This window comes from Heterodontus francisci, chromosome 10 (genome assembly GCF_036365525.1).
Source record: "Heterodontus francisci isolate sHetFra1 chromosome 10, sHetFra1.hap1, whole genome shotgun sequence".
Classification (NCBI taxonomy): Eukaryota; Metazoa; Chordata; class Chondrichthyes; order Heterodontiformes; family Heterodontidae; genus Heterodontus; species Heterodontus francisci.
Genome location: NC_090380.1, coordinates 104,402,698 through 104,426,862, shown reverse-complemented (window position 1 = coordinate 104,426,862; position 24,165 = coordinate 104,402,698). Strand labels below are relative to the sequence as shown.

The 24,165-nt window shown below is 44.8% G+C and overlaps 1 protein-coding gene across 10 annotated transcripts in view; it reads right to left on the bottom strand.

Annotated features, from left to right (window-relative positions):
- Positions 1–24,165, bottom strand: part of LOC137374696 (interferon-induced GTP-binding protein Mx3-like) — a 62,307-nt gene that overhangs the window by 5,086 nt on the left and 33,056 nt on the right. For all 10 annotated transcript variants that reach the window (XM_068041209.1, XM_068041210.1, XM_068041207.1 and 7 more), the window contains 7 exons: positions 21,443–21,597; positions 16,935–17,073; positions 15,588–15,786; positions 11,211–11,289; positions 10,966–11,088; positions 5,053–5,197; positions 3,577–3,735 (listed from right to left, as the gene is read on the bottom strand). In XM_068041209.1, the coding sequence (XP_067897310.1) occupies positions 3,577–3,735; positions 5,053–5,197; positions 10,966–11,088; positions 11,211–11,289; positions 15,588–15,786; positions 16,935–17,073; positions 21,443–21,597 (999 nt within the window). The remainder of the gene's footprint in view (positions 1–3,576; positions 3,736–5,052; positions 5,198–10,965; positions 11,089–11,210; positions 11,290–15,587; positions 15,787–16,934; positions 17,074–21,442; positions 21,598–24,165) is intronic.

Sequence of the window (24,165 nt, the reverse complement as noted above, 5' to 3'; positions counted from 1 at the left end):
ATAGGGAGATAAGGTGTTCAACTGCATTAGTGCACTGTCCTTTCCATTCTGGGTCCCGAATTCAAATCGAGGCGAGACCAAAGGTGAAGGTCTCCTGTGCTGGCTGTAAAGTCCCTATATGAGATGAAATTAGATGGGCTGAACTCAATTCCTAGTGGATGCTTTTGTTGACAATGTTTGGCCAACAAATCATTGCTGGATCTGTTGCTGGGAATTGAGGTGGGCCAAGTGGACTAAGTGTCTGTGGGAGAGCACTTGGGCAAGAGTGATCATCCTTTCATAAGGTTTAGACTAGTAATACAGAAAAGCAAGGAACAAAATAAAGGTAGATTGTCCAGATTGGAAGAGGGCTAATTTCAACGTAATGGGAAGGGTAGAATGGAACCAAAACCGGCAGAAAGAGCTGTATCGGAACAACGGGTTACCTTTAAGGAACAGATGCTTCAGGTACAGGCTAGCAACATTCCAACAAGGGTGAAAGATAGGGAAACCAAGAATAGGGCTCCTTGGTTGATGAGGGAGTTTGAGATGATGCTGAAACCAAAAAAAAGAGGGTGCATGATGCATGTCAGGTGAATTCATCAAGTGAGAACCAGGTCATGCACAATAAATTGAGAGGGGAGATGAAGAGGAAAATTGGACTGGCAAAGAGAGAATATGAAAATAGAATGGCAGTCAACATAAAATGGAACCCAAAGATCTTCTACTGGCATGTAAATAGTAAGTGAGTAGTAAGAGGTAGAGCGGGCCTATTAGGGACAGGGAGAGTAATATATGCTTAGAGGTGCAGGGCAAGGCTAATATACTTAATGAGTAATAAAAACAAAAAGTGCTGAAAATACTCAGCAGGTCAGGCAGCATCTGCGGAGAGAGAAGCAGAGTTAACGTTTCAGCTCAGTGACCTTTCATCAGAACTGGTAAAGGTTAGAAATGTAATAGGTTTTAAGCAAATAAAGTGGGAGTGGGGCAAAAGAGAACAAAAGGGAAGGGCAGAGGGTCACAGAGAATAACTGACAAGGAGGTCATGGGGCAAAGGCAAAGAGGGTGTTAAATGACAGAATAATGAAAGCCAAAAGCACAAACATGAAAAAAAAGTGGTGCAGGCACATGGTAAAAAAATGAATGATGAAACAAACTAAAATAGAATAAAAATAAAAAATAAAACAAAAATAAAAAAGGGGGCCAGTCATGCTCTGAAATTACTGAACTTGATTTTCAGTCTAGTAGGCTGTAGTGTGCCTAATCAGTATATGAGGTGCCATTCCTCTAGCTTGCCTTGATGGTCACTGGAACACTGCAGCAAGCCCAGGACAGATGTGGGCATGACAGTGCACCCCACCACTCTCATTTTTGTCAGCCTCTATTTCCTTAGTGAATACTGATGCAAAGTACTCATTGAGTATAATAAAAGCAAAATACTGCAGATGCTGGAAATCTGAAATAAAACAAAAAGTGCTGGAAATACTCAACAGGTCGAGCAGGATCTGTGAAGAGAGAAACATAGTTAAATTTTCAGGTCAGTGATCTTTCATCAGAACTGGCAAAGGTTTGAAATGTAATAGGTTTGAGCAAATCAAAATAAAGCAGGGGTGGGGCAAAAGAGAACAAAAGGGGAAGTGTTGTAGAAACAGAGAGATTAGAGGCAATGGATAGGATAAAAATTGAGAGGAGAGAGGTACTAAAAAGGCTGGCTATGCTTAGGATAGATAAGTCACCTAGTCCAGATGACTTGTATTCCAGGTTGCTGAAGAAAGTGGGGATGGAGATAGCAGAAGGGCTTGCCATAATCTTCTAATCTTCCCTGGATATGGGGGAGGTGCAAGTGGATAAGAGAGCAGCAAATATGACACCCTTATTCAAGAAAGAGTGTAAGAACAGTTTTAGTGACTACAGGCCAGTTAGTTTAAAATCAGTGGTGGATAAGGATTTAGAAACAATAATTAGGGAAAATATCAAGGATACTTAGTGAGGCTGGAGTTAATTAAAGATAGGCAGAGTGGATTTGTAAAAGGCAGATTATGCTTGATTAATCTAATTGCATATGTTGATGAAGAGAATGTGGTGGATGTTGTTTATATGGATTTTAAGAAAGCATTTGATAAGTTACCACATAAAAAGCTGGTTAATAAAATTGAGGCTCATGGAAAAGGAGAGTTAGTGTTCAACTGGATAAAAAATTGGCTTAAGGACAGAAAACAGCGATAGACAGTGCTGTTCCCCAAGGGTCAGTGCTGGGATCACTGCTTTTTTTGCTATATATAAATGACTTGGATCTTGGAATACAGAGTAGAATCTCAAAATTTGCTGATGACACCAAACTTGAAGGTGCGACAAACAGCGAGGATGCAACAGGACATAGATCGGCTAACAGAATGGACAGGTGGCAGATGGAATTTGATACTAACAGTGTGAGGTGATGCATTTTGGCAGAAGGAATAGGGAGAGGCAATATATACTTAATGGCACAGTTCTGAAGAGTGTACAGGAACAGAGGGACCTCGATCTTTGAAGGTGGCAGGACATATTGAGAGTGTGGTTTGTAAAGCATATAGGATCTTGGGCTTCATAAATAGAGGCACTGAGTACAAAAACAGGGAAGTTATGCTGAACCGTTATCTGTTCTGGTTGCCACACATCAGGAAGGATGTGAGGGTCCTTGAGAGGGTGCAGAGGAGATTTACCAGAATGGTTCCAGGGATGGAGGATTTTAGTTACAAGGTTAGGTTGGAAAAGCTGGGTTTGTTCTCCTTAGAACAAAGAAGATTGAGGGAAGGTTTAATAGAAATGTGCAAGATCATGACAGGTTTAGATAAGTTAGACAAGGAAAATCTAATCCCATTACCAAATGGTACAAGGACTAGGGAACACAGATTAATGATTTTGGGCAAGAGATGCAGGGGAAATGTGAGGAAGTACTTTTTTTTTTTTACACAGCGGGGCTACAGGGATCGAGCTGGGGAGTGGAACTGAATGCATAGCTCCGTGGAGAACCAGCATGGACTTGATGGGCTGAATGGCATATATGACTCTAAGACTCTAATTGAGGCCATGAACTTGGGAGATAGCATTGACCCAGCTCACCACTTGCTACGATGTGTGATCCATTTTTCCGCACTGGATAGTTTCGCCTCTGTACCAAAGATCACAAGTTTCCTGCACTAAACCTCTCCAAACAATTAATCTAACGTCTCCTTGTCTGAGGAGACAGTTTGGCCCACTTGTCCTTGTTAACCTTGCAATTCTGCTGCCCATCCAGCCACAATAAAGAAGCTTTGAGGTAATTTTGGGCCATGACATTACTCTTACAGAGAGACAGGGGCAAAAATAGACCAATAGTACTACTCTCTTGCCTCGTGGCCAAACACCATTGATCGAGGCCAGGGAGCAGCTTGCCAGCCTGCCCTCTTCTGGCCACCGAGGGGGAGTGAGGTAGGACGAAAGATCATAAAATAAATTTAATGTGAGGACAACAAAGAAGAAAAAAACTTCATTTTGAAGTAGTTATCCCTTCAATATTTAGCAAAGAGTGATCTGGATTTTATTCTTTGATGAACCAATTTGGTTCAGTTGACTTACCTGTAACTTTCTTCAGTATCTGAATGGCAGGTTGTTGCAGCTTCACGATCTGTTGCTTCACTATTGACTCGAATGTTTTGTAGTTGACAAACCCAGGTAACTCCCGTCCACGGTAAGAACGCTCGTATTCCAGAACTTTATTACGCATCACACCGTGGACTATTATTAAAAATAAATAAATTGGAAATTGCCACATTTTCAAGGACAATCAGTATTTCATTGAGTGGTATTACAGCAGTAATATGCTTTGCACTAGATACAGGCATAAGATGAAAGCACATGGTCACATAACAGACCATCAATTAGAAGGAACGAGCTTGCATTTCATGATTTCACGATGTATTGTTCAGCCAACAAAGCATTTTTGAAATGTAGTCATTGTTGTAATGTAGGAAACGCTGAAATGCACAGTTAGGTCCTGTAAGCAGCAGAGATTACAACCAGTAATCTATTTTGTGATGATGGTTGTGGGACGGCACAGTGGCGCAGTGGTTAGCACTGCAGCCTCACAGCTCCAGCGACCCGGGTTCAATTCTGGGTACTGCCTGTGTGGAGTTTGCAAGTTCTGCGTGGGTTTCCTCCAGGTGCTCTGGTTTCCTCCCACAAGCCAAAAGACTTGCACGTTGGTAGGTAAATTGGCCATTATAAATTGCCCCTAGTAGAGGTAGGTGGTAGGGAAATATAGGGACAGGTGGGGATGTGGTAGGAATATGGGATTAGTGTAGGATTAGTATAAATGGGTGGTTGATGGTCGGCACAGACTCGGTGGGCCAAAGGGCCTGTTTCAGTGCTGTATCTCTAAACATAAACATAAACATCCACCTGAGAGGGCAGACATCTCATGTGAAGGATGGCACATCCAACAGTGCAGCACTCCCTTGGTACTGCACTGAAGTGTCAGCCTAGATTTTTGTGCTCAAGTCTCTGGAGAGGGTCTTGAACCTATAACCATCTAACTCAGAGGTAAGAGTATTACCCACTGAATCATAGCTGACACTATGCACACCCCTCTTTACCCCTCCCAACCTGGAAGACAAGAATTTGGATGCAGATTATGTAACGGAAACACAGAGACAAAAAAGAAAAAACATTACGAGATTCACAGCAGGACAACCAAATCCTAAAAGAGAAACACAAACCACTGTTTTCCTTCAACAGAATTGTAAAATACAAATGTTAATCAACCATCATAAAGAAAAACACATCCTTAAATCACCAGAAAAGGATGACAGTTGTCAGCAGAGGGAGAGCACCAGCATGAGGACGGTAGGAATCTTTTCGAATGAAGAACACTTGGACACAGGACAGTCATGAAAGAATGTGACAAAAGATAAAAGAATGTCCAGCCTGGTCCAGTTAGGTACAATCAGTTTTTGTACAGTTTTCAGTTAGAAATCCCTGTTTGGCCCTGACAGTACCTAAAGTAAAAGCTATTGAAAGAATATAATTGTACTCTCTATGTCCTTATGCACTCACATTGATGTTTAACCGTATCAAGATGATTTTTCCAGGTCTCAAACTCCTTCCGTACTGTTGTGTAGCACCTCTCCTCCTTGATGCAATCATCAGGTTCCTCTCCTGAAGCTAAACTCGTGATATGTTGACCAAATTCATTGATTTTCTGTGAACAAAATCAATGATCGTGAATAATGGTGATCACTTGTTGCTGCTCATATATCTTGGCAAGAGGGTGTTGGGTTCGTACTGCTGCTGGAGTGGTTGCACTGGGAAGTGCTTATTTGGATGAAATATTAAATGACGAACCATGTTGACCTACTGTATGATAGAAATAAATCTGGGACAGGACATTTTTAAACAAAAATTATATAATGGCAACAGGCGTGAAATACAATTTACAAATAAAATAAGTTGGCACGGTGACAAAGTGTGGTGGAGCAGTGACAAATTGGCCCATGGAATGATAGGACACAGTCCCCATCTCATACTCTACAGAGTTCCTTATCTCAGCTATGCCATATTGGACAGGATCTGGTGGGGCAGGGTTTAGGAAGTGGTAGAAGAGGAGATAAAGGAAGGTGCATCTCATTATAATTACTGGAATGCACTGGCCTTGGACAATCACCGCTGACTCCTCAGTTTGCAATGTCCACAGGAGGTTCCCTACTTCCCATCACTAGAGGCACATCTGGAGCATCCGTTAGTACCAGCAGGTCGGAAAGTTCCACATATAATCCTGCTTTGAGGGCAGGTGTGCGTATGCCAGCTTCCTGCCTCTGGATGAAATTGGATGTGCACCTTTTTGCAAGGGAGCTGCATTTAACTAAAATTAAAATGAGCTTTCTTTTTGAGGATTCAGACTAGGATGCCAACCTAAAGGAGATAGGAAAGCATTGTTAGTAAAGGAGGAAATCAATGCAATAATGAGGAAGGATATTGGCTTGGAAAATCATGATGTGGAATCTGTATGGGTGGAGCTAAGAAACACCAAGGGGCAGAAAATGTTTTGTGGGGGGTTGTCTATAGGCCTTCAAACAGTAGTGGAGATGTAAGGGATGGCATTAAAGAGATGCATGCAATAAGTAATCATGGGTGACTTTAATCTACATATAGATTCGTCAAACCAAATTAGCAATAATACTGTGGAGGAGGATTTCCTGGAGTGTGTACATGACAGTTTTTTAGACCAATATGTTGAGGAACCAACGAGAGAACATGCTATCCTAGACGGGGTATTGTGCAATGAGAAAGGATTAATTAACAATCTTGTTGTGCGGGGTCCCTTGGGGAGGAGCGATCATACCATGATAGAATTCTTCATTAAGATGGAGAGTGAAGTACAAAGAACAAAGAACAGTACAGCACAGGAACAGGCCATTTGGCCCTCCAAGCCTGCACCTATCTTGATGCCTGCCTAAGCTAACACCTTCTGCACTTCCGGGGACCGTATCCCTCTATTCCCATCCTATTCATGCATTTGTCAAGATGCCTCTTAAACGTCGCTATCGTACCTGCTTCCACCACCTCCCCTGGCAACAAGTTCCAAGAACTCACCACCCTCTGTGTAAAGAACTTGCCTTGCACATCCCCTCGAAACTTTGCCTCTCTCACCTTAAACCTATGCCCCCGAGTAACTGACACTTCCACCCTGGGAAAAAGCTTCAGACTATCCACTCTGTCCATGCCGCTCATAACTTTGTCAACCTCTATCATGTCACCCCTCCACCTCCGTCGTTCCAGTGAAAACAATCCGAGTTTATCCAACCTCTTCTCATAGCTAATGCCCTCCAGACCAGGCAACATCCTGGTAAACCTCTTCTGTACCCTCTCCAAAGCCTCCTTCTGGTGGTGTGGCGACCAGAATTGCATGCAATATTCTAAGTGTGGCCTAACTAAAGTTCTGTACAGCTGCAGCATGACTTGCCAATTTTTATACTCTATGCCCCGACCGATGAAGACAAGCACGCCATATGCCTTCTTGACTACCTTATCCACCTGCGTTGCCACTTTCAGTGACCTGTGGACCTATACGCCCAGATCTCTCTGCCTGTCAATACTCCTCAGGGTTCTGCCATTTACTGCATACTTCCCATCTGCATTAGACCTTCCAAAATGCATTACCTCACATTTGTCCGGATTAAACTCCATCTGCCATTTCTCCGCCCAAGTCTCCAACCGATCTATATCCTGCTGTATCCTCTGACAATCCTCATCACTATCCGCAACTCCACCAACCTTTTGTGTTGTCCGCAAACTTACTAATCAGACCAGCTACATTTTCCTCCAAATCATTTATATATACTACAAACAGCAAAGGTCCCAGCACTGATCCCTGCGGAACACCACTAGTTACATCCCTCCATTCAGAAAAGCACCCTTCCACTGCTACCTTCTGTCTTCTATGACAGAGCCAGTTCTATATCCATCTTGCCAGCTCACCTCTGATCCCGTGTGACTTCACCATTTGTACCAGTCTGCCAGGAGGGACCTTGTCAAAGACTTTACTGAAGTCCATATAGATAACATCCACTGCCCTTCCTTCATCAATTATCTTTGTCACTTCCTCAAAAAACTCAATCAAATTAGTGAAACACGACCTCCCCTTCACAAAACTATGGTGCCTCTCGCTAATAAGTCTGTTTGTTTCCAAATGGGAGTAAATCCTGTCCCTAAGAATCCTCTCTAATAATTTCCCTACCACTGATGTAAGGCTCACCAGCCTATAATTTCCTGGATTATCCTTGCTACCCTTCTTAAACAAAAGGAACAACATTGGCTATTCTCCAGTCCTCTGGAACCTCACCTGTAGCCAATGAGGATGCAAAGATTTCTGTCAAGGCCCCAGCAATTTCTTCCCTTGCCTCCCTTAGTATTCTGGGGTAGATCCCATCAGGCCTTGGGGACTTATCTACCTTAATGCTTTGCAAGACACCCAACACCTCCTCCTTTTTGACAATGAGATGACGGAGACTATCTACACTCCCTTCCCTAGGCTCATCATCCACCAAGTCCTTCTCTTTGGTGAATACTGATGCAAAGTACTCATTTAGTACCTCACCCATTTCCTCTGGCTCCACACATAGATTCCCTTCTCTGTCCTTGAGTGGGCCAACCCTTTCCCTAGTTACCCTCTTGCTCTTTATATATGTATAAAAAGCCTTGGGATTTTCCTTAATCCTGTTTGCCAATGACTTTTCATGACCCCTTTTAGCCCTTCTGACTCCTTGTTTAAGTTCCTTTCTACTGTCTTTATATTCCTCAAGGGATTCGTCTGTTCCTAGCCTCCCAGCCCTTACGTATGCTTCCTTTTTCTTTTTGACTCGGCTCACAATATCCCACGTTATCCAAGTAGTTGAATCTGAAACTAGGGTCCTGAATCTAAATAAAGGAAACTACGAAGGTATGAGACGCAAGTTGGCTTTGGTAGATTGGGGAACTTTACTACAAGGGTTGATGGTGGATAGGCAATGGATAATATTTAAAGAACATGTGCATGAATTACAACAATTGTTCATTCCTGTCTGGCGCAAAAAATAAAATCAGAAAGGTGGCTCAACCGTGGCTTACAAAAGAAATTAGGGATTATATTAGATCCAAAGAGGAGGCATATAAAATTGCCAGAAAAAGCAGCAAGACTGAGGATTGGGAGCAGTTTAGAATTCAGCAAAGGAGGACAAAGAGGTTGATTAAGCGGGGGAAAATACAGCATGAAAGTAAACTTGGGGGGAACATAAAAACTAACTGAAAAAGCTTCAATAAATATGTGAAGAGAAAAAGATTAGTGAAGACAAATGTAGGTCCCTTACAGTCAGAAATGGAGAAAATTATAATGGGTAACAAAGAAATGACAGAATAATTAAACACATCTTTTGGTTTTCTCTTCACAAATGAGGATACAAATAACCTCCCAGAAATGTTAGGGAACTAAGGATTTAATGAGAAAGGAACTGAAGGAAAATCAGTATTCGTAAAAAAATAGTGCCAGAGAAATTAATGGGGTTAAAGGCTGAAAAATCCCCAGGGCCTGATAATCTACATCCCAGAATACTGAAGGAAGTAGCCCTGGAAATAGTGGATGCATTGGTGGTCATCTTCCAAATTTCTATAGACTCTGGAGCAGTTCCTACAAATTGGAGGGTGGCAAATGTAACTCCACTATTTAAAAAAGGAGGGAGAGAAAAAACAGGGAACTACAGACCAGTTAGCCTTACATCAGTAGTGGGGAAAATGCTAGAGTCTATTATAAAGGATGTGATAGCAGAACACCTGGAAAGCATAAACAGAATTGGGCAAAGTCAGCATGGGTTTACGAAAGGGAAATCATGCTTAACAAATCGACTGGAGTTTTTTTGAGGATGTAACTAGTATTATAGATAAGGGAGAACCAGTGGATGTGGTGTATTTGGATTTTCAGAAGGCTTTTGATAAGGTCCCACATAAGAAGTTAATGTGCAAAATTGAAGCACATGGGATTGGGGGTAATATACTGGCATGGCTTGAGAACTGGTTGACAGACAGGAAACAGAGAGTAGGAATAAACGGGTCTTTTTCCGGGTGGCAGGCAGTGACTAGTGGGGTACTGCAGAGATCAGTGCTTGGGCCCCAGCTATTCACAATATATATTAATGACTTGGATGAGGGAACTAAATGTAACATTTCCAAGTTTGCAGACGACACAGAGCTGGGGGGGGGGGGGGTGCTGGGGGGAATGTGAACTGTGAGGAGGATGCAAAGAGGCTCCAATGTGATTTGGATAAGTTGGGTGAGTAGGCAAATGTGTGGCAGACGCAGTATAACGTGGATAAATATGAGGTTATCCACTTTGGTTGCAAAAACAGAAAGGCAGATTATCTGAATGGTGATAGATTGGGAAAGAGGGAGGTTCAACGAGACCTGGGTGTCCTTGTACACCAGTCGCTGAAAGCAAGCATACAGGTGCAGCAAGCAGTTAGGAAGGCAAATGGTATGTTGGCCTTCATTGCAAGAGGATTTGAGTTTAGGAGCAAGGATGTCTTACTGCAGTTATACAGGGCCTTGGTGAGACCACATCTGGAATACTGTGAGCAGTTTTGGTCTTGTTATCTGAGGAAGGATGTTTTTGCCATGGATGGAGTGCAAAGAAGATTTACTAGGCTGAATCCTGGGATGGCAGCATTTACGTATGAGGAGAGATTGGGTCGATTAGGCCTATATTCACTAGAGTTTAGAAGAATGAGAAAGGATCTCATAGAAACCTATAAAATTCTAACAGGACTAGACAGGCTGGATGCAGGGAGGATGTTCCCGAAGGCTGGGGAGTCCAGAACCAGAGGTCACAGTCTCAGGATACAGGGTATGCCATTTAGAACTGAGATGAGGAGAAATTTCTTCACTCAGAGTGGTGAACCTGCGGAGTTCTCTACTGCAGCAGGCAGTGGAGGCCAGGATATTAAATTTATTCAAGAAGGAGCTAGATATATTTCTTAATGCGAAAGGGATCAAGGGATATGGGGAGAAAGCAGGAACTGGGTACTGAATTAGATGATCAGCCATGATCTTTTTTGAATGGTGGAGCAGGCCTAAAGGACCGAATGGCCTTCTCCTGCTCCTGTTTTCTGTTATTCTGTGTTTCTAAACCCTAAGATGGGCTGGAAATCTGCTGCCTGGCGGCAGGATATACTCGTGCTGCTAGTCTGGTCTCTCTGGCAGCCAGAAATCGAGGAACCCCTGGCATAGGGAGTCTCTGCCCTTGGTTTAATCCTCTCTTATGCCATTGGACTTGTATGGAGTGGGTGGAGCCTCTGTCCCTAAAAATGTTCTGTCGAACCCTGAAAATTTAGTCTGCACTTTACACATCCGGGTTCTGGCCTAATTCAGGGCCCATTCCCCATGGAATCACAATAGCGATGTGCTGCCATTATGTTTAGTCCATGTATGTTTGACAATACTAACCTGAATCATGAAAGTTACTTTTTCGCTGTCTGTGTCTGGAACTCCCTCACCATATCTTTCCAATTCTTTGGCCGTTGAACACAGTTTCTTTTCAACCTCCTTTTCTAAATCAGGCAATGATTCCTTAAAAAAGTGCAAGAAGATGATTAAAGTCTCAAATCTGTAAAAGCTCATGTTAAAGAAACCGATAGAACCTCTGGAACTTTGGATATGGTTGAACCAGAAAGCATTTCGCAAAAACTTACTAGGATGTGTTCAACAAGTTCTGTTGTAAGTCTATCAGCCAAGCATGGGATGGTGGCCTTCTTATCATCCAAAAGAGGTCTAAAGAGAAAAATTGCACAACCATTTTAGTCACATGGCAGGGCTTTTCTATAAATGTGTTGTACATGGATACGAAGTTAACTGAATGACAGGAAACAGACAGTAGTGGTGAACTATTATCTTTCAGACTGGAGGAAGGTATACACTGGGGTTCCTCAGTACCAGGATCACTTCTTTTCTTGATATATATTAATAACTTAAACTTGGGTGTGTAGGGCACAATTTCAAAATTTGCACATGATACATAACTTGGAAGTATTGTGAACTGTGAGGAGGACATAGGCTGGAAGAATGGGCGGACAGGTGGCAGATGAAATTTAATGCAGAGAAGTGTGAAGTGATACATTTTGGAAGGAAGAACGAAGAGAAGCAATACAAAACAAAGGATACAATTCTAATAGAGGTGCAGGAGCAGAGGGATGTATGAGCACAAACTGTTGAAGGTGGCAGGGCAGATTGAGAAAGTGGTTAAAAAGGCATATGAGATCCTGGTCTTTATAAACAGACATATATGCTGGAATCTTTGTGGAGAAGGAACCCCTCTACAGCTGTGCTGAGATAGCTTTCGAGGCAGGTGGGGGGCAACTTTTGAAAGCTGCCCTTTGGGCTGTCTACCAAACGATCTTGGTGGGATGATACTGGCACCGGCTACCTGCCCAGCAGCAACGGGTAGTCAATTAGTGGCAATTAAGTAGACAAGGGGGCAAAAATGGGGATGCTGCTGTGATTTCCTGACAGTGGACGGACCCCTCGCTGAGGCCAAAATCTGGCCAAGGGCTGGAGCTGGCCTCCCGGCCCAAGGCTGGGATGGTGGGAGTGGGGGCCAGCGAGGCCTTTTTTAATTCCCACATGTCCCCCGTCCCTGGAGCTGCAGGGACCAGGGAGCCACAGCTATGGCTGCTGGCCATCCTGTAGAGGGGTTCCTTCTCCACAATGATGGCCTGACAGCTCTGACCACACTTTCTTTACAAATTCTCTGATGTCCTCAGGAGGGTGCTTCCATCTTGAGGTGCTCTCACTGTTTCTTTCCTACATTGTCAGCCTAGTGGGGCTGCTGATCACCCACAGCCTCGCATGATCTAACTGACCCTCCTGCCGGAGGAGCCCGCCATCTCTAATTGATCACTTCTGGGAATATTGCTTGGTAAGTGGGACTGACAGAACATTGGGGTCAGGACCCAAATCTGGACGGGAATTTTATGGAAGCGATGGGGGTCTCGGCCACTGGCTGGAGAGCCGCGAGAGACCCGCATTGCCTCCTTTGGGGAAGGACCATGTATGGCAAGCCAATCAGGCACTTGAGGGGCCGTTGGCGGGCTTTTCCTGAGATCAGAACCCTGGGGGTGGAAAATCCCACCTGCCGAAAGCTGCCAGCAATCAGAGGCTGGCGGCTCTTTTGCTCACCAGAGCCAACAGGGAGGTGGTGGCTGCTGCTGGAATGACACCCACTGGAGCCCAGGATTGAGGAGCGACCTAGACCAGAAGTAAGTGATGTCGGGAGGGGTTTCGCGGGCTGGGGGTCGCGGGGAAGTGTGAGTGTATGAGGGTCAGCAGCAAGGACCACCCCCCCCCCTCCCCCACTTCCCGATGTCGGGTCCCTTGATTGAGCACTGAGTGCCTTTGTACAAGGGGCCCCCTGGGAGACCACAAGCAACCCTGCATGGGTTTGCATGCCGTGGTCCCTGTGTGCGACAGGCATGCCCGCCATTGGGTTAGTACTAGTAGCAGCAGGAAGAGGCCCTTAATTGGGCATTATTCTCCCCTTAAGGGCCTCAATAGGCGACAGGGCGAGAAGGCATCCATGGGCTTTCCCGCCACTGACTTAATCGGGGGTTCAGGCAGGAAGGAGGTGGGGTCCTCACCCATTACCATCCTGCCTGATTAAGTATCCTCCCCGCCTCCAAAATCACTATGGGGGGCAGCATAAAATACCGCCCATGGTTCTTACACGCATTTAAAAACTAAGGTGGTAAGATTCTGCCCATAGAGTACAAAAGGAAGGAAGTTATGGTGAATCTTTATAAAACATTGTTTCAACCTCAAATTTTGCAAGGATGTGAAGGCTTCAGAAAGGGTACAGAAAATATTTCCGAGAATGATTCTAGGGATAAGAAACTTCAGTTACGTGGATAGATTGGAGAAGAGAAGGTTTAGAAAACATTTGATAGAGGTGTTCAAAATCGTGAGGGGTCTGGACAAAGTAGATAGGAAGAAACTGTTCCCATTGACGTAAAGTTCCAGAACCAGAGGATACCAATTTAAGGTGACTGGCAAAAGAACTAAAGGCGACATGAGGAAAAACCTTTTCAAACAGCGAGTGGTTAGGATCTGGAATGCACTACCAGAGAGTGTGGTGGAGGCAGATTCAATCGTGGCTTTCAAGAGGAACTGGATTATTATCTGAAGGGAAAAATATGCAGGGCTATGGGGAAAAGGCGGGGGAATGAGATTAGCTAAATTGCTCTTGTAGAGAGCCAGCATGGGCTCAACAAGTCGAATGACCTCCTTCTATGCTACAACAGAAAGATTTACCGCAAGCTGGAGGCCATTTGACCCATCCTGTCCATTCAGCCAAAACAAGCAATACAGTTTAATCCCACCGTTCAGCGCTTGGTCCATAGCCCTGTACATTACAGCACCTCAAGTGTATATCCAAATATTTTTAAAATGTGATGAGTGTTTCTGTCTCTATCACCCTTTCAGGCAGTGAGTTCCAGATCCTCACATACACAAGGTAAGAAAAAAAATTCTCCTCAACTCTCCTCTAATCCTTCCACAAATTACTTTAAATCTATGCCTCCAGCACCACACCCGTAGCCATATGCTACCAAAAAGAAAAAGTAATGACTCCCAAGTCTAAACGTCCATCTCCTGCACCCCAACCCCGGATGTCAAAGGGTAGATAACTTGTGTGTGGAGGCGGAAGACATGAGTCTGGTTCTTAATGATTACTTTGCATCTGTTTTCACAGAAGGGAGACACAAAGCAGACATTGTAATTAAGTTGAGTTCAGCAATTTCAGACCATAATCTCTGCCCCATTTTGTTTCCTTTTTCTTTGCAGGTTTCAGTATCACGCTCATTTTTCTCTTGTTTTTTGTTTTTGGGCAGCAGCTGTTTATCGTTCTGCCATTCACACCTCCTCTAGACATATCTTTACTTGTCCCATTACCACTCCCTTCAGTCCTGCACCACCAACTCTTTTGTCATTTAATCTCTCCTACCTTCCCCCCTATCACAGACCTTCCCTTTTGTTCTTTTTCCACCTGCCCCCTTTTCACTTGTTCAAAACCTATTACATGTCTAACTTTTCCCAGTTGAAAGGTCATCAACTTGAAACATTAATTCTATTTCCCTCTCCACAGATGCTGCCTGACCTGCTGAGCATTTCCAGCATTTTCTGTTTTATTTCAGATTTCCAGCATCCACAGTATTTTGCTTTTGGTGTAGTTAAGGAGCGTGAAATATTGGATGGGTTAAACATAGTGAGGAAGGAAATATTAAGGTGTTTAGCATTCTTGAAAGTGGATCAATCACCAGATCTGGATGAAATGTACCCAGGCTGTTAAGGGAAGCAAGGGAAGAAATAGCGAAGGCTGTAGCCATCATTTCCAATCCTCCTTGAATGCCTCCCACTACTCTGACACTGATTTATCTTCAGTAGCTGTTTCCAGTCCACTTTTGCCAAATCATATTTCAGCTTAGTAAAATTGGCCTTTCCCCAATTTAAGACTTTTAATCTTGGTTAATTATGATCACTACAACTGATACCCTTCGACCTGGATAGATTTATTCCCTAAAGTTATGCCCAAGCCCCTCACAGCAATATCAACTTTGACACTGACTATATGAGGAGATATTAGGGCTGATGATCATAAGCTTGGTCAAAGGGGTAGGTTTTAAGGAGTAACTTAAAAGAGGAAAGAGAGCTAGAGAAACAGAGAGGTTTAGGGAGGGTATTCCAGACCGTAGGGCCTCAACAGCTGAAGGCATGGCCGCCAATGGTGGAGCAATTAAAATTGGGAAAGTTCAATAGAACAGAATTGGAGAAGTGCAGAGATCTTGGAGGGTTGTGGGACTGGAGGAGATTACAGAGATAGGGAGGAGCCAGGCAATGGAGGGATTTGAAAACAAGGATGAAAGTTTTAAACTCGAGATGTTGCCAGGCTGAGAGACAGTGTAGGCCAACGAGCACAGGGATGATAGGTGAACAGGACTTGGTGTGAGTTATGATACGGGCAGCTTTCATGGAAGATTTTTTTTTAAATGAGAGAAGTTCTTTATTGTTGTTGGTTTTACCTATAGTCCTCATGGTCTTCAAAAAACTTTATCTCCTTCTTTATTGCTTCACTCAATGTAACTTTATCATTAATCTCTTGTTGTCCACGGCACTTGACGATCATGTAACCTTTCTTCAGCTCCACTACTTGGTTTCGTATAATGTTTACCACATTTTCTTCTGTTCCTTTGTCAACCAGGTCAGGTTTGGTTAAAATACCTGCAATTTCAACACATGTTGGTGAGAAAACAACATCACTGTGTTGCATGACAAATCTCTTCGTATTTTCTTTCAAGTCTGAAGATCTCCCCTTTCCTGCCCAGCTGTGTTCAGCTACAGACCAGACAGTGTGTGACGTATATATTTAAAGGTACATTTTCTGACTTTATATACCCAATGATGAGTTTCATAGGCCAGGAGCAAATATGCAAGAACTTGGCACTGAGGTCAATGGGCCTAGAAGATTTTCCATCCATTAAAACTAAATAAACAGAAAATCCTGCAATGCCTGTAGATTTCTTTGTCAGAATTCCCAATAATTTCCCCCCAGGTAAATTTGCAAACTCTAGTCTTTTCAGGTGTAGATGCAAAACATTTCATATTTTGTGAATTCAATGTCAGAATTTGTCAGGGTGGGATTTAAACTCAAAACCTCTAGTTATTAGTCCATTAACCATAACCATTATACTATCATACCTGCACGATGTATCATTAGCATGCAAATGCTTAATGAGTGAAGTTGCTTTGTCCACTATTTAAACAGGTCAACTTCTTTGTTAAAATAACTATTGAAGGAATTTCATATGAGAAAAATTAAGCATTTGCACACTAATATTGGCACAGCATGATTTGCAAGGCCATAAAATCCCATTACAGTCAGTCTTCCAATCTGTAGGTATCCTTATAATGTACATGCTACTCTAAGCTGAATATTGTGCAGCCTTTATTAATATAAAGTCACACAATAAAGGTGTAACATAATAGTTTGAGGCAGGAGAAAACCTTCATCCCGCGGATCCGGAGTATTCTCTTGACCTACTTCTAATAACCCTGAGTTTTATTTGTTGGCAAGAACATGTCTAGCTCGTTCTTGGTGCTACCCAAACATACAAGAACATAAGAAAGAAGAGTATGAGTAGGCCATTTTCCCTTTGACCCAAATCCGCCTTTGAGCAAGATCATGGCTGATCCTCTACCTCAATTCCACCTTCCCGCACTATCCCCATATTCTTTAATTCCCTTAGTATCCAAAAATCAATCGAGTTGTATCTTTAATGTATGTAATGACTAAGCAAATGTGACATTAAAGATATTTTTAAACAATCACAGAGATAACATGACACAAGGACATTTTTCAGTTTAATTACCCAGAGTTCTCTCTCCAGAAGGGTCCACTTCCTGAGCCATTTTCAGAGCTTCTGTGGTTGCTATGTCAACATTGCATGGCACAACCACAAGGTTAATTGTTTCTTGTCGCTTAATAAATAACTTAATGAGATTCTTAATCTGAAATAAAACATTGACTTATTAGCCCTAATATGAATTTGAAAGTAAGCAAAACAAAGTTGTGGGAAAGGGGCCAAAGAATTCATAACAAGTAATCTCTTGATGAAGAACACCTCTACACCTATTTATACAAGGTGCTTCCCCCTTTAACTGTCACTGACTGTAATGAACAGCGACATGAAATAATTTGTCAGAACAAGTGAAAGACATACAACACAGGGAAAAGTGTGAGAGTGAGTTGTGCCAAGTATGTATTCCATAACACTGTGATCGGAATTAAGTGGCATGGAATTCAAACGACCAGAATACTGGAAGGCTTACTCTGTGCTAATACATGAAACAAATTGTAGATGCATTATTGATAAACCAGTTTACAATTTTGTACAATAGCAGGACATCTTTCCTCAATGTGTGCGATACATTCTAATGTCTAACAACAGCAGTACGCCATGTGAGCAAACATCCAACAATGCTACATTTTCTTATACCTCATATGACCTCCCCTCCAACATAAAGTCAGAATTGGGATGTTTGCTGATAACTGCAGAGTGTCCAGTACCATTCATAACTCCTCAGATACTGAAGCAGTCCGTGCCTGCATGCAGAAGACCCAGACAACATTCAGGCTTGGGCTAAGAAGTGGCAAGTTACATTCGTGCCACATAAGTGCCAGGCAATGACCATCTCCAACAAGAGAGAACTTAACCATCTCCCCCTGAATTTCACACATTACCATCGCTGAATCCTCCAACCATCAACGTCCTAGGGGTCACCATTGACCAGAATCTTAACTGGACCAGTCAAAAAAATACTGTGGCTACAAGAGCAGGTCAGAGGCAGGGCATTCTGTGGCAAGTAGCTTATCGCCTGACTCCCCAAAGCCTGTTTACCATCTACAGGGCACAAGTCAGGAGTGTGATGGAATACTCTCCATTTGCTTGGATGAGTGCAGTTCCAACAACACTCAAGAAGCTCCAAACAATCTAGGACAGAGTACCAGCTTGATTGCTTCTTCCACCACCGATGCACAGTGGCAGCAGTGTACACCATTTACACGAAGCACTGCAGCAATTCACCAAGCCTCCTTCAACAGCATCTTCCAAACTTGAGACCTCTACCACCTAGAAGGACAGGGGCAGCAGAGGCATGGCAACACCACCTGCAAGTTCCCCTCCAAGTCACACGCTATCCTGCCTTGGAACTATATTGCCATTCCTTCACTGTCACTGGGACGAAATCCTGGGACTCCCTCCCCAACAGTACTGTGGTTGTACCTACACCACACGGACTGCAGCAGTTCAAGATGGTGGCTCACCACCACCCTTCTCAAGGGAAAATTAGGGATGGGCAACAAATGTTGGCCTAGCCAGCTACACTCACATTCCACGAACAACCAAAATAAAAAAACAAGAAACAAACTTCATGCTGCCTGCCTCATTACCTGATTGCAGCATGCAGCCCAGCATGACCCATGCAACTGGCTGGCTACACACTCAACAGGGGGTCTAACAGCGTGCGAAGCTAGCATGTGTTCCAGCTACGCTCCAACTCTTAAAAGCAAGTCTATCCCTCTTAAAGGGAAGCTGCACTGAATGAAAGGAGGATGTTGCTGACTACCAGAGCTGTAATTGAAGATAAGGAAAATGGAGCACCGGGCAGACAGAGGGCTCCTTGGATGTGGTGTGGAAGCCTCAGTCATGGAGGTGGACAGGAGGTCAACTCCTGGAGTCTAGCCCCAAGGATCTGGCAGCTGTGCTGGAAGAAATTTAATGGTCAAGGTCAGTGAATATACCTTTAAAGGACATCTCATATCAAATGCTTCACCAACCTCTCACGCTGCTCAATGCACTACAATCCCATCACTCATCCAGCAGCAGTAACTGGCTCTCAGGACTCAAGCCTAATATTCAGATACTCCATCTCACCCTGACACACCTACCAATGCTGTCAGCTTTACATCCATCTCTTGCTGCTTCCACATACCTCCAGCTATTCAGACGTGGCTGGCAAATCACCCAAACACAGTACAACACAATCACTGATATTGTGCTCTCTCTCTTGCAGGACAAGGTTGTCCATAATAGAAGGGAGCGGAGCAGAACCAGTAAGGGACAGGCATGCATCCCCCGAGCCTGACAGAGGGGATGGTGCTGCGCGTCATGGGACAGGTTGACACAGAGCCGATAGCATCTGGCGCCATCGAGTCCATTCAGGATGATATGTTACTCAACTCCTACCTCACCCTCATTCTGCCACCTGGCATGATGCACAAGCTGCAGATGGTGCACTTCCCCTCCTTCACCCAACCCTCTCCCTCTGATTTTCTGCTTTCAGATACCCAAGAACTGCTCCTTGCCCAGCCATAGCAAGAGGAAGAGAGAGCACCACACAATGCTACTGATGAAGAAACACTGTCTTTTGATATGATACTCACATCCACCAGCTCAGAAACTGGCACTGCGTGAACTTTAGATGATAGTATAGAGTCGGGATCTGCACATGGTGAATCACCGGGTACGAATGAGCTACAGCCAGACCAGGAGGAAAGGATAGCTCACTGGAGGGATGGTTGAAAACGTGTTCTGCTACAGGGTACTCAGATGAGGATTACATTAGGGTGGCACTGATGGGCATGCACATTGAGATGCTTGGTGCACTCACAGGCCTGCTAAACAAGTCGAGGAGCATGGAGGAGTCTGGCAGAGGTACCAGCCTAATTTCGCAGTCCATAGGTTCAAAATCAACTGTTCCTCCCAACCATGCTACACTAAATATATACAGGGCTGGATTTTGTGCTGGAGGCGGGGCTCCCGGTGCAGGGCCGAAAAGATAGGGGGATTCCCCCCTCTGAATTTTTTTGGCCCGCCCTGGAGTGATCCTCTGGTCTTTTTGTGTCAATGTTTTAGGAGGTGCAGGCCAATCAGAGGACCGGCAGCTCGGCAATGCCATCGGGAGCAGTGGCCACTGCTGGTACTGCAGAGGCCTAGGACCCAGGGCCTGCGGTGGAACCCCAGACAAGAGGTAGCTGAGGTGGAGTCGCTGGGCCAGTCTGGAAGGCCCCAGCGAGGGGGTGCTTGCGGGATGGTCTTGCGGTCCAGGGGGTGGAGGTCCTGGGAAGGTGAATTGGTTCCCGGTGGGAGTCCTTCATGAGCCATAAATTGTCTACGAAGGAGGGACCCACCCCGCCCTCGGCCAAGCCCACAGGGAGGGTACCTCACTTTACAAGTGGTAAGATCCCAGCAGCAGCAAGTAGAGGCCCCTAATTGGCCGTTAATAGGCTGTCATCGGCTTATCCTGCCCCGGAAAGATCGCTGAGGGACAGGGAGGTGACGGGCCCTCCACCCTGCCACCTCCCTCGATACTCCATGCCCCCTGCCTCTGATTCTGCCTTAGGGGTTGGGGGGGGGGGGGGGGGGCTGTAAAATCTAGCCCATAATGTCTCAAAATTCCTTGTGCACTGCATCCCAAAATATTATTTTCCGTAAGAAATCTATCTAATTTGCCAATCAAAAACTTTGCCTTTTTTCTTTTCCAGTTAGATAATCAATTTAAACATTGACATGAGAGGAATGATATTACCGAGAGATTGAAATCTTATTGTGAGAGGCCATGAAAATAGGGAAATGCAAACATTTCTGCACTTGCTAAAAGGGCAGGTCTTTTGAAGTTATGGTAAATATGAATTGTTGGAACAATGTGGACAGAGCTTTACTCAACAACAACTTGTATTTATATTGCACCTTTATTGTAATAAAACCTCCCAAGGTGCTTCCTAGGAGCATAATTAGACAAATATTGACATTAAAGGGGATATTTGGACAGGTGACCAAACGATTGATTTTAAGGAGAAGAGAGATGTGGGAAGGCGGAGAGATTTAGGGAGGGTATTCCAAAGTTTAGAGCCTTGCCAGCTGAAGGCACAGTCACCAATAGTGGGGCGAAGGAAGCCGGGGATGCACAGAGGTCAAAGTTAGAGGAATGCAGAGATCTCAGGAGGTTGTAGGGCTGCAGGAGGTTACGTAGATTGGGAAAGGTGAGGGCATGGACGGATTTGAACAATTTGGCAGTCTGGGAGTCAATGTAGGTCAGCGAGAAGGGTGATGGGTGAACGGAACTTGGTGCGAATTAGGATACCAGCAGCAGAAATTTGGATGAGCTCAAGATTATGGAGGATGGAAGATGGGAGGCCAGGCATGAAGAGCATTGGAATAGTTGCACTCTGCATCTGACCTTTGCCATACGTGACACAGAAGTGCTACTGCAGACAATGAGGGCAATAGATTCTGCAATAGATATTCTTCACCCTACTGCGAACATCAACGAATAAATAGAAAAGTTGTTTTATATTTGCCAGAGTCCGGCTACGTACCTGATCACCAATATCTGTTGGTTGGTCATGGACAGCTACTCTGGCAATCCCTGGTAGATCTATAAGCGTCAGGTCAGGAACATTGCTGGATTCAATTTGGAGACTGATTAATTCTTTACTGATTCCTACTCCTTCACCTGCCATGATGTTCTGGGCTGGAGAGATGTGATCATAGAATCAGAGACATTTACTGCAAAGAAGGCAGCCATTCTGCCCATGTGATGCTTGTTCAGTGACAGAATAACATACAACATGAAAACATGGTTTGCAAACCATATTTCTTTGGGATACGGAAAGACCAAGAAGAATGGTGGACTATTTTCATTGTAATAAAATCTAACCCAGATGGTGTCATGATTTGTTTTGATATGAGTTAAATAACCAATCAGGTATATGATTGCAGCCTACTCCTGTGCTTAGTCCGTATGTTCATATGAAGGGAAACTTCATCTCCGCTTCCAAGTTTACTGCCTAGAATGTACTAGGGTAGAAATTCCAGTCCTGAGCCCAGAATTGGTGCTGTGCAGACAAGTGGGCACCCCAACAGGGAAGACTAGAACTGGGCTAAAATTGGTCCTTGAGCCTCACTAATATTGTCCACATGAGCTGCATGGCCTGTCAATAAGCCACAGGCTTCTCGTCCCTTTTCCATAGATGGACGCTAAGTCACCTGCCTTGCTGTCAGTGGTATGTCCCGGCAATGGGTGGAGGCTCAATCGCAATGGCACTTTGCAGTTGGAGAGCCATCCTGCTCCTCTTGGTTATGCAACAATACTTCATGAATGAATGAATTTTGCAAAAATTATCTTGCATTTTGCTGCTGTAGAACCCCAAGTGGAACAGGCTTAGCAGCATCTCTGCTGATCAGCAACCAACCTCAGTGAGGGGGCCTCAAAAAGGCATTAGGCCCCTTAATTTACATGTGTAAGGGGCCAAACCCATGATTTAGGTGGCTGATGGGATGCCAGCAAAGCTGCCTTTAAATAAGATGCAGATCAGGCAGGAGTCACCGTTTCCTGAAATTATTCCCTGCCCCCCACCACCCTGTTTTCCAGAAAACAGGCGCAACAAGGCCCACTTTACACCCACAGATTCTTGTTAGGGCATAGCTCCATAGACATTGGCAGACCTCCCATACCTGGCCCAAATGGCTCCTTCTTCACGTGTGATCTGATACAGCTTAGGGCCGATTTTATGAATGGGCATTAACGGTGGGGCGATATCCCAGGTGGATGCGCACAGAGATATCCCAGGTGGATGCGCACAGAGCTATCCCAGGTGGACGCACACAATCAGGAATCTGTGGGCAGCCTGCTGTTCATAGCCAGAAATTGTAAGCCAAGTGCCCTCAATTTCCCAAAATTTGTGGCCAGCGTAGCCCAGAAGCGATAATCAGCCAGCAGTGCATTAACACATGGACCAATGGGGTCCGTGTCCAGCGGGCGCAGCCTATTTCTGGGACCCCTATAGATATGCACAGCACTGCCATTTGATTGCGTTAATTGCAATGCACAGCAGGCAGCGATTGGAATTTGAACGTTGGGGGGCGCATGAGAAGATTTAGTAACCAAGATGGATGCCCTGGAGACTGGTTCACACCTGCACTGTGTAGCTAGCACATGGTCTCAGCCCTGGGAATATGCAGTTGAAGAAGCCTTTCATCGGAAAATGCTTTATTTCCCTTTTTAATTGGTGGCTGTTTGCATGGCTAGGTGATATTTTGGGCTAGATTTTCCTGCGGGCTTCAGGAGCCCCAAAGTTGGGATCAAATGGGGGTCCCAAGCCCATACTCGCTGGCAGTGAGACTGGCTGAACAACCTTCTGGCAGCGGATTCCTAATTGGCCACCTCATTGTTCACCGTCCAGGCCCAATCAGAGGGCCAGCAGCTCTGGAACCTTGGCAGCTTCGTCAGGAGAGGTGGGCGCTGCTGAGGCAGATTGGGGACTGCAAGGGCTCCTTAACGTGGAGGCGCCTTCGGAGACAAGGATCCAAAGCAAAAATGATGATGGCCAAAGCCGGTAGGCACCTCGGAGTGGAGGGGAAACCTCTCCAGTGGCATAATGAAAGCCGCAGGGGTGACTTATTGAGCTGGCAGCCTCAGCACACGACAGATTGGAGGGGGGTGGGCGGTGAGGGGGCACTCTTCCAGCAGCACAATGCCAGCGAGGCTGCCCACCTCCATGGAACGGGCAGCTGATCCTATTCTCAGCCTGCCCCTGGGAAAGTTCCCCAGTGTGGCACTCCCCAATTCTCTCAGCACAACTCCACCCCTCCCTCCCCCCCCACTCCCCACCACCTCCAAGCCCACTACCACGGGGCTGGGGAAATTCCACCCTTTGTGTTTTAATGGACTCACAGCGAGTGGGTTGGCCGAAATGTTCTTGGCACTCATACCCCTAAAGACTGCCCTGCAATCATCAATAGCAGTGCCCAGCAATGAGGATTGGGAGCCCTGGATGATTTCCAGTCTCCTTAATCAGGAGCCCTGCAGTCAGTTCTGACATCCAAACACTGCCTGGCTGAGTTTAACGAACTAAGCACAACCTGAAGATAAAATCAGAGATTTTCCCAGTCCGTACTGCTTCATACCACGTTCACTCACGCCATTGGAAGGCTTGCCAAATGCTTATTTCATGAAGTTAACAAATACTTTGCCTCTTTAATCTGCAAACAATACCATTAGTTTTTATAACAAAGTGTGAAAGTAAGCAAAGGCCACACA